This window comes from Phascolarctos cinereus, unplaced genomic scaffold (genome assembly GCF_003287225.1).
Source record: "Phascolarctos cinereus isolate Bilbo 61053 unplaced genomic scaffold, phaCin_HiC Scaffold_4;HRSCAF=312, whole genome shotgun sequence".
Lineage (NCBI taxonomy): Eukaryota > Metazoa > Chordata > Mammalia > Diprotodontia > Phascolarctidae > Phascolarctos > Phascolarctos cinereus.
The window spans coordinates 202,178,593-202,189,275 of record NW_027555847.1 but is presented as its reverse complement, the minus strand read 5'-3'; the positions used below and the strand labels follow the sequence as shown (position 1 = coordinate 202,189,275).

Genomic DNA, 10,683 nt, shown 5'->3' with positions numbered 1-10,683 from the left:
CAAAAGACTATCAACACAATATGAAAAAAAAATCTCTAAACCTGAACTAGTAAATCTAAATCTAGTAAGAAAAATGAAAATTAAAACAATTTTGAGGCTCCACTTTAGATCCATTAAATTGGCAAAGATGACCAAAAAAAAGAAAATGACAATTGTAGGAGAAGCTGCAAGAAAAGAGGCACTCTATTACACTCTTGGTGGAGCTGTGAATTCATCCAACCATTTTGGAAAGGAATTTGGATTTATACCCAAGAAGTCAATAAATGAATACCACTACTATGCATATAAGAAGAGATCAAAGAAAGCTGGAAATGACTCATATATACAAAAATATTTATAGCAGCATTCTTTATTGTAACATAAGATGGAAAATTAGAGATGAACTGGAAAATTCATATGGAATGTAATAGAATATTACTGAGATATAATAAGTGACAAAAGGTAAAGATTCAGAGAAACCTGGAAAGATTTGGATGAACTGGTGCAGAGTGAAGTGTCACCCTAGCAATAAGATGATGAGTAGAAATACCAAATGAAACAAACATTTTTAAATATGGACAATGTATGGATTGACTATACTTTATATAAGGGAAGGCTTTTATTTAGGGTGGGTGAGTTGGAACAAGTGAAACAATAGTGATGACACCAAAAAAAAAAAAGAGAGAGAAGAGAAAAAAGACAAGCACATCAAGAAAATACTAGAAAAAAATACAGAGAGAAGACAGAAAAGGACAGAAGACATAAAGAGCTGTGATAGTAGGGCAATGTTAAATTTAATATATACTTGACTTGCAGTATTGCATATCATTTTTTTTCTTTGTAGCTGGAAAAGTATGTGTTTGTCAAATTAATAAAGAAGAACAGGGAAGTAGAAATGATTAAAAGTTCAGCATGGCTTCACCAAGCATGCAAGACTAACATTTTCTTTTTTGAAGGGTAGCTAGCCTTTTAAATTATGGCAATGCTGTTACTCATAGGCTATGCAGAATTCAACAAGGCATTTCAATTCAATTTTAATTCAACAAACATTCATTAAGTCCCTACTATGGGGAAGAGGTTCTTCTCTCCAGTATGAATCCTCTGATGTCGTGTAAGGTGTGTCTTCCGGTTAAAGCCCTTCCCACATTCATTACACTTATAGGGTTTTTCTCCAGAATGAATTCTTTGATGAATTTTAAACTGTGAAATCTGACTGTAGGCTTTCCCACATTCATTACATTTATAGGGTTTCTCTGCAGAATGAACTTTTTGATGAGTATTTAGCTGTGAAATCTGGCTGTAGGCTTTCCCACACTCATTACACTTATATGGTTTCTCTTGATTATGAGTGTGTTGATGTAGAGTAAGGTGAGTACTCCGGTTGAAACCTTTCCCACATTCTTTACATTTATAGGGTTTCTCTCCAGAATGAATTCTTTGATGTTGAGTAAGTATTCCCCTCTTGGTAAAGGCCTTCCCACATTCATTGCATTTATAGGGTTTCTCTCCAGAATGAATTCTCTGATGATCAGTAAGTATTCCTCGATTGGTGAAGGCTTTACCACATTCATTACATTTATAGGGTCTTTCTCCACTATGAGTAAGTTGGTGTTGAGTTACATGTGCCCTTTGGGTGAAGGCTTTTCCACATTCATAACACTTAAATGGTTTCTCTCCACTATGAGTAAGTTGATGTTGAGTAAGCTGGGCCCTCTGGGTGAAAGCTTTCCCACATTCATTACACTTAAAGGGTTTTTCTCCAGAATGAATTCTCTGGTGTCGAGTAAGGTTTGCCCACTTGGTGAAGGCTTTCCCACATTCATTACATTTATAGGATTTCTCTCTAGAATGATGAGTATGATGGAGATTAAGTTGTAAATCCTGGCTGAAAACTTTCCCAAATCCTTTATACTTCAAAGATTCGTCTTCTGCATAGATTCTTGGACATTCAGATAGTTCTGAATTATCTTTGAAGCTCTTGCCATGTATATCATATTTAGAGAGATTATTTACTAAAGGAATTCTCTGTTGTGTAATTAGCATTGAGCTCAGATTGAAGCTTCTCTCAAATTCACTGCTTTTAGAACCTCTAACCTTGTTTGGATTTTCCTTGTGAGTGATTGTTCCTAGCTTCAAATGATTTTCCTGTTGGCTTTGTTGCCTCACCAACATGTCATAACATTTGAAGGCTTCTTCCAGTTCAAAGTTCCAGGAACTATGTCCTTTTATTGTTGCCCCCTGAGATGACTCTTCTACAGAAGTTTTCCACTTTGGAAATAACTCCTTAGCTTCAGGTCCAGTATTCCAATCTGGAAAAAAGAATTTTTTTTAAATATAAACATAGCCTTAGCAGGGATAAAGGAATTTATTACCTTAGGAATATAATAAAATGGGAAAACATGCTTATGATGAAATAATTCATTTTTCTATAGGCACTATTAGTATGAAAAAAGCATTTTCCTAACAACAACCCTGTGAGGTTGGTAATAGAAGTATTATTGTCATCTTTTTGTAGATGAGGAAACTATGAATCAAAGGGGTTAAATTCATTTGCCACTCACACAGCTTTTAAGGAATGGAGTTGGGATTTGAATACAAATCTTGTAAAAATCAAGTTCATGGTTCTTTCCCACTACAGTAAGGAATGTAAGTTTTGTACTACTTGTTTCACAAAGAGTTTTGGAAAGCTAAAAGGATGATATAAATTACTATCATTATTGACAGCTGTCAATAGAGTTGCTATGGGGTAGCTAGGTGGTGCAGTGGATAGAGCACCAGCCCTGGAGTCAAGAGGACTGAGTTCAAATTCGGCCTCAGACCAAGCACTTGGCGCCTACCAGCTGTGTGACACTGGGCAAGTCACTTGACCCCAATTGCCTAAAAAGAAAAAAAAATTAAAAAAAAAAGAATTGCTATCTTGAAGAAGCTCAAAAGGGGGAAGCATAAACTAAGGAGATACTGATGAAATATTGTGAGTAAGCAAAAGCAAGATAGGATCAGATTGTTAAGACCTCCACATATACCTGTACATTTCTAATATACCATGCATACAACTATCAGATTAAATTTACTACATAATAATAATAATAATAATAATAATTATAATAATAATGATATAGTATCATGATTCACCCTTCCATTCAACCTGTAGAATAAATAAAAACTCCTGGGCCAAAGAGGGAAATGGCTGCCCAGGAAGGTAGCATGTTCCTATTAGAACATAAGTTCCTTGAGAGTACAGATTACTTCATTCTCTGCATTTCTAGCCCTTACTGGTTGACTAATTTAAAGGATATCTTCAAGCAGAGGCTAGAAGACAGTAGACTATGTTAACAGAAGGGATCTTGTTCAGATATAGGCTGAGGTCTCATTCAATGCTGGCAACCTGAGATTCTAGTCATACTACTCAACCTACCTTTTTAGCCTCATTGTACATAGAAAATTGGACAATCTGTTTCTCACAAATGATGTTCCATCTCCTATCTCCATGCCTTTGTAGCAGCTGTCCCCCATGCTGGGAATAAGCTTTCCCCTCATCTCTGCCTCATAGAAACCTTACAACATGCAGCTTGAGCACCAACTTGTACATGAAACTTTTTCTGATTCCCTCAACTGCCAGGGTCCTCTCTCTCAAACTGCCTTGTATTTTAACTACTCCATATGTATGTGCTTTTTTGTAGACTTATACACACACATACATACACACACATATCCATCCTCTTATTGTTTTCTCCATGACAATGCAAGTTCCTGTTGAGTGGGGAATGAAACAATTCACTGTATTTGTATCCCAAGTGCCTAGTACTGTATAGTGCTTGGTATATAGTAAGTGCGTAATAAATATTCTGATAGTTACATGAGGCAGAAAGGTTGACTATGAAAATAATGAAAAAACTCCAGGATTTAAGTATAAGAAATCAGTGGTGACCTTTAAGAACAGTTTCCATAAATTACTGAATACTGAAATTGGGTTATGAAGAGAATGGGAACTGAGGAAATGGAAGGCTATAGGCAAACACTACTTGTTGAAAATTGAAAATCGATGCAAGACACAGAGCCAATTAGGCTCTGCCCTTCTCCAAATACCTGGAAGGTTTAGGGAAGTGATTCCTGGATCAACATTTCAAAGATGTTTTCTCCCTGACTGACCAGCTGATATATTGCTTGTAGTAAATTCCCAGCTGTTAGCTTTTCATTCACTCACATAGACTGATGCCTCTTGGAGCTTCACTCTCCTTCACCCACGGCACTTTCATATGTTCTATCTGGGAGGTCACATTTGTTTTGGAAGTTGAAAGCCCTGATAATGGGGGAAAAAAAGTTAAATGGACATTCATGATGAAAGGGGAAAAAAGTTATTTTAGAATACAGTTCAATCTCTTTGAGAGTAAGTGAGTAGGGAGGAAAAAGAGAATATGCTAAGAAGGCTCAAGAGGTAGATAAAAGAATTTCTGAAGGGTATTTCCTACTGTGTTCCTACAGACTACAGGAGAACAGATCATGGAGTTGATCTGGGTTTAAAAAGACACTTAGGTCATTTGTTCCTCCTAACAAGAATGTACAATTCTCAAATACCTGGAAGAATATGGACTAGGTTTTTGACAAAAAAGTGTGACAAAGGTGAGCACAGGATGGGAAAAGGACAGAATCACAGACAACAATGAGTAAACAAAGCTGTTGTCCAAGTTTTGTTCTATGGGGCAAAGTTTCCTCACTGTAGAACGTAGAGCAAAAAAATCCTGTGGTTTAATTCGAAAAGGCCTAAGAATCTCTAGTTTCTACAAACTAGGAAAAACCAACTTTGACATCGCAGAGTCTTTAAGAAGCAATAATGTTTTTAAAAAATCCAAAAGCATAAATTTGGAGTCATGAGAGGGAAGATTTACCAAGAAAAACTAAGTTCCTATAGTTCTCCAACAGCACATCCCTGCAGAGGTCTTGTTGAACAGGTTCCAGTTGCTCCCACTCTTCCCAAGTGAAGTCAGGAGCCACATCCTTGAAAGTCACTGATTCCTAAAATAAATAAACAAATTGATGCTTGTATAGTGTGAATTTCCTATTTTACCCTTACAGGGGAAAGTGCACAAATGAACAGGGTGTATTGAAGGTGAATCTGATATGATATCACATTGCAAAGTGATCCCAAATCATTTGTTTCTTGTATGTCTACTGTATGTGCCATTTTATATCAGACTTGGTGGAAGACAAAACAAAAATGTGGACCCCTGCTTTTTAAGAACTTAAAATGTTGTGAGAGACACAGAAGTTCATTAGCCAGTGAGAAATTGCCTCTCATAATCTGCTCGTAATGCTTCATGTTGTTTAGTGTTCACATACCCTAGGATATATAGTACATACAAGTTCTAGTAACTAGTTTTCTTGTCTTCTAAGAGGTAGCTGTAAGCTTTAAATGAGTATGCACTTTCCTCTTAAATCACTGAAACCTACAGAACAAACAAAACTTGTATTTGGTTAATCAATCACACTTCCAATATTAATTCCCAATTGAATGCCACACAGAAACCACTCCAGCATGAATCAAAGATTATTATCCAAGAAACACACTGGAATTTTATGACTACCACTACAAAAAGAAATACCTCTTTTCAGAAATAAAGGAAAATTTAAATAATTGGAAACATACTCATTTATTCATGGTTGAGCCATAAAAATGACAATCCTACTAAATTAATTAACACATCTAGTACCATACCAATAAAATATTAAAGTTATTTTGTACAACCATACAAGATAAAAACTAAATTCATCTGGGAGAGCAAAAGGTCAAGAAACTTAAGGGAAATAATGAAAAAAAGTGGGAAGGAAGGGGTAGAACCAGTACATCTCAAACTATATTAGAAAGCACTAATCTTCAAAATTCTTTGGTACTAGTTAAAAAATAAATAAGATGATACAAATTAAGTGCAAAAGACCCAAAAGCAACTGAACATACTGTAGTCACATAGTGTTTGATAAACCCAAGGATGCCAACTATTGGGGTAATGACTCCTTATTTGAAAAAATTGCTGTGAAAACTAGAAAGCAGTCTGGCAGCAGTTAAGTTTAGAACAACATCTCACACCATCTATCACAAAAAGCTCAAACTGGATATGTGACTTCAATATCATTTAATCTTTAAAAAAAAAAGTGAGGAAGGAAATACTTTTCAAAAATATGAAAAGAGATCCAATGAGTGAAAAGGATGATCACAAGACAGAAAAAAGACAATTCTGTTATATGAAGTTGAAAGGTTATTTGTATAGTGATAGAGGTGCAAAAAAAAAGAGGAAGAAGAGGAAAAGGGTATCAACGAAACATTTAAACATGCAAAGAAAAGAGCAAAAGGAAGTTCAGAAGGGGATACAAACAAGCAGTGTAAGTATAGATACTATAGTGTTAAATTTTATACTTAAACTTGTAAAAGATTGTTTTATATAAAATACTTTTTCTGTTATTTTATATATAAATGTTCATGTTAAAGTTTGTAATTTAAAAAATTTTAGAGTAATTATTGAAAGTTGGATCAAACTGAAAATGCTTTCAGAAAATAGAATATTCCCTGTGGAATATTTAGCTACCAGGATGTGCCCAGGCTCCCCTGAGAAAACAATAGAGGTTCCAATCTCTAGAAAGGCCTTTCGTTGAGACGGAAGTCCCAGGAAAAAGGGAATGAAACATGTCCACACTGATGGGAAAGGGAAAGGGCTCTGCAACTCACCAGAAAATTGGTTACTGGGAACATTTCTTCCTTCTCTGTGCTTTCTTCTTGAAGAAGAGAAGAATCACAAGAATATGAAGCTATGAAAAAAGAATGGGAACAAGATCAACCCTAAGGCTCTGACATTTTTTGAGAGAACAGCAGTCACAACCTGAAGATCTGATATTATTCCTGTGGTCACAGCAAGTTTCCAAGGACAGAATTCTGGTTCATGGAAAATGTCAAGATTTAACTATTCAGTCTCAATGCCATCTGATGCATGTAATACACATTTAATGAGGAATTATCATTTTTCCTAAGTGATAGAATATAGAATGAATCGATTGGCTGACATCCCTGGCGGAAAATGGCTTTATACGAAATTGAATATTTCTATCACAAAGTGTAGTTTACTTACATGTAATGTGGAACAAAGAATAAACTTAACCACTGCCTCACTATGTGACCCTGAGCAAGCCAGAGGATCATACTGAACTTTAATTTTTTCCATCTGTACAACTGGGATAGTTATATATGCTTTACTGCTTTGTATTCCCTAGTACCTGGCACATGGTAAGCACTAGTAAATGTTTGCTGAATGACTGACCTCAAAGGACCCTAGAAGATAAAAATAATTATTAATGCAAAACAATAGGCTGCACACAATACTCAGTCATTATATTCACGGATGGGGATGCTATAAACCTTTGGAACACAGGTGTCAAAATACATGGACCTCAGGCCAATATTGCCCTGCAACACTGCCAAAACCAGATTAAAATTGGGAAATATTTTAAAAAAGGGAAATATTTAACAAAATTAATGACACTAGAACATAGATAATTTTAATATGTGGTTTTCCAAGTCAGTAGGAATTCTTATATATGTTTACACCCCATTTCAACTTTAGTTTGACAACACTGCTTTGGAGAACACCCCTGTAAAAGTATATAGGAAGGATGAATAGTTTGTGCTTGATATCTGTATACGTAAAAGAATAAGAGTTATAAAGATGTTTCCTATTCTGTGGTCACATGCTTTGCATCTAGTAAACCTGTAAGACACACAGTTGACTGGGTATCATAGGAAAAGAGGACCAATGGTGGGATTAAAAAGATTCTTACTCATTGTCCTCAAAAGGCTAGGTAGTACCTGCTTCCTTATCCACTTCAGAAATCTGCTTTTTCTCTTTCTATTTCTTCTCTTTACTAGTGTTTCTCCAAGGAGCCCTCTGAGAATCTGTGTTGTTTATTCTCTCCATTCACACTCTAAAGAGACTCTGCTTTTTTCCCCTCTATTCTACTGCAGCTCTCACCTTCTTCCTCAAGGGTTTGGGTCAAATCTTCCACCAAGCAGACCACTTCCTCAATATTCTCTGGATATTGTGACTTCACCCAAATCCTGATCTCACTGGGTAAGATGGTCAGGAATTGCTCCAGCACCAGCAGCTCCAGGATCTGCTCCTTTGTGTGAATCTCTGGCCTCAGCCACTGAAGGCAGAGTTCCCAGAGCTGGTTCACAGCCTCACGGGGTCCAGCTTTCTCTGGGTACGGAAAATATCTGAAGTTCTGGCGAGAAGCCTCTGAATTAAATTTTTTCTCTCTTCCTAGGGCGATTACCTGATCAACAGAAGTATCTACTTTCAGGACTCTGTTTTGTTCTTGTACATCCAAGTTTTGGGTGTTCAAGGAGATGGTCATCTTATTCAGGGCCAGCATCTTTCTACGGGGACTATCACAATGGACTTCAAATCTGCATTCCCAGCAGAGTCAGTTCTCTCCAGGCTCAGCCTGAATATCCGCATACATTTCTGGGTAAAGCTGAAGGTATATATATAATGGTTAGCTGGAGGTATCAAGGAACTCCAGTCATATCTTCTTCAGACCTCAAGGCTCTATAGAGATGTAGACATACAAATGACCCAAAAAGTGAGTAGCAGAAAGCAATGAAATATTAAATTAAACATGGTGTTAAGGTCTCAGCATTGGCTCAAGTTCATATAACAGATCATAGCTATAGAGTGTTTTAATGACAGAACAGTATCTGTACAACTACCCTATTAACTAGGTAGTACAAATCTTATTTACCTGCATCATACAAATGAAGAAACTGGGATTCAGTAAGGTTAACTGACTTAACCAAAGCCAAACAAGTAAATTATCAGAGCTAGGACTTAAACATAGATCTCTGCACTCCTGGTACAGTGCTTTTAACACTAAACCATATTGTGTCTATGTAGAAATATACATGACAAATACTATACACACTAATTATACCTCCCACCATACCCACGCTACCCAGAGCTGAAAAATATATCCATTTTAGTTTGACTGGTAAACTCTACAAGGGAGGAGACAATCTTACTTTTCTATGCACGTGCTATAACTCCCCATACACAGAAGGTACCAAAAATGTATGAATGTCATTGGAAAAAGACATGCTATACCATAGTTTGTATGCCAGAAAGATGTGTGTTATTTAGGAATGATGTAAAGCATAAAGTTCCTTGGCAAGAAAAGGTGCTCTATTTCCACCCCCAAATTGGCCTTCTAGGGCCTGGAAGTCACTTCACATCTCAGTGCTCTAGGGCCTAGAGTCTAGGTGCGGCCTTATGACTGAATCCAAGTTTAGCTGAACAAATCCTTTTATTAAGGGATTTGTTCTGTGAAATTTGGATTCAGTCAAAGGACAGCCCTTGAGGACCTAGAGGGCCACATACGGCCTCGGGGCTGCAGGCTCCCCACCGCGGGACTGTAGGCAACTCCTCAACATCATAAACTAGAGAAGATGCCACCTTGCACTGGCTGAGGGAACTTACTGACAGGGTTACAAGGCGTGTGATCCTACACCGGATCCAATGTAGGATCCTATATTGATAGGATCACAGGCCCAGTCCCTGACCCAAACGGTCACAGATTTAAAGTTGGAAAAGACCCTATCCCTTCTCCTTCTCTCACCAATGCATTTTACAGATGAGCAAACTGAGATCAGAAGTTAAATGTTGTGCCCAAGATTACACAGCTAGTAAGTGTCCGAGTCAGGAGTTGAACTCGGGTCTTCCTGCCAAGCCTACGGTTCTATCACAGCACCACCAAGCTGCTTACTCTGCGTCCCCACAAAATACAGTATCATTTCGAAATAAATTCTAGGCCTCAAATTCCCAATAGATGAGAGGAGAAAAGGCCCACTTGTCACACAAGCTCCTGAGGCCGGAAATCTGCTTCCTTCCAATCCATCACAGATGCCGGTCCCTCATCTGGGCAGGGCCCTCTCCCGTCTTTCCCACCTTTCCCTCCGCCACTTCCCCGACCCCTGCTCTCTCTTCTCTCTCTAGTTCACGGTCCGGGTCTCCCTCTCCTCAGGTCAGTCTGGGGCCCTGCGTGGACCATGCGATCTCAGGTAGAGACGGAGGCGACCAACGTACGGCGAGCAGGTGAGGACAAAAGTGCGCAAAGCACAAGCTGCCTCGACTGTGAGTGGCTGCGGCTCCCTGGGCTCAAGACGAACTTCCCGTAACTCCTCCAGCCGCCTGGGCAAACAGGAAACTCACAAACACAACGTGCGCGGAGTCGAGGAGCCGGGGCGGACGCCTGGGTCACCGGGAGCTGTGGGTTTGGTCGGTCTAACATAACGGTAAGACCGACCCCACCTTCAAATCCGTATTGTTAAAACGTGAGCACCAAGGGTTGCTAACTGCCTGAGCGCATCCTGTCGGAACTACGATCCCCAGAATCCTCTGGGTACTGTTTCTGAAGGTTGGGGGAGTGGAAAGAGTTCCGGGCGGAGTTGGGATTCAGAGAATCTGAGTTCCAGCATGTGTTGTAGAAGCCCTTGATTTTCAGAAATTCTTTGTGTAGATTAAGGAATAAAAGGGTAAGTGGAGAGGATGAGGAAGGGATTTTTAGAAGGAGTGCAGATTAGGGAGCCAGAGGTCAGAAGGATAGAATAAAAAGAGGGAGAGAAGGATAAACAATAAAGAAAAATAGGATAGAGGGAAATATACAGCT

The 10,683-nt window shown here is 38.3% G+C and overlaps 1 protein-coding gene across 1 annotated transcript; it reads right to left on the bottom strand.

Annotated features, from left to right (window-relative positions):
• Positions 1-333: 333 nt before the first annotated feature.
• LOC110200839 (zinc finger protein 215-like) lies at positions 334-10,094 on the bottom strand. Its single transcript, XM_078152847.1, has 5 exons — positions 7,992-10,094; positions 6,698-6,777; positions 4,866-4,992; positions 4,184-4,279; positions 334-2,288 (listed from the first exon to the last, which is right to left on the bottom strand). The coding sequence occupies exons 1-5, from the start codon at positions 8,392-8,394 to the stop codon at positions 1,033-1,035; spliced, it is 1,962 nt and encodes a 653-aa protein (XP_078008973.1). The 5' UTR covers positions 8,395-10,094; the 3' UTR covers positions 334-1,032.
• Between the last annotated feature and the right edge of the window lie 589 nt (positions 10,095-10,683).

Coding starts and splice junctions, on each gene's coding strand:
- LOC110200839 (XM_078152847.1), bottom strand. CDS start 8,394: ATGCTGGCCCTGAATAAGATGACCATCTCCTTGAACACCCAAAACTTG. Junction 4,280..4,865: donor TAGGAACTTAGTTTTTCTTG/GTAAATCTTCCC, acceptor CCCCATTATCAG/GGCTTTCAACTTCCAAAACA. Junction 2,289..4,183: donor TCCAAGAGGCATCAGTCTAT/GTGAGTGAATGA, acceptor TCTTTTTTCCAG/ATTGGAATACTGGACCTGAA.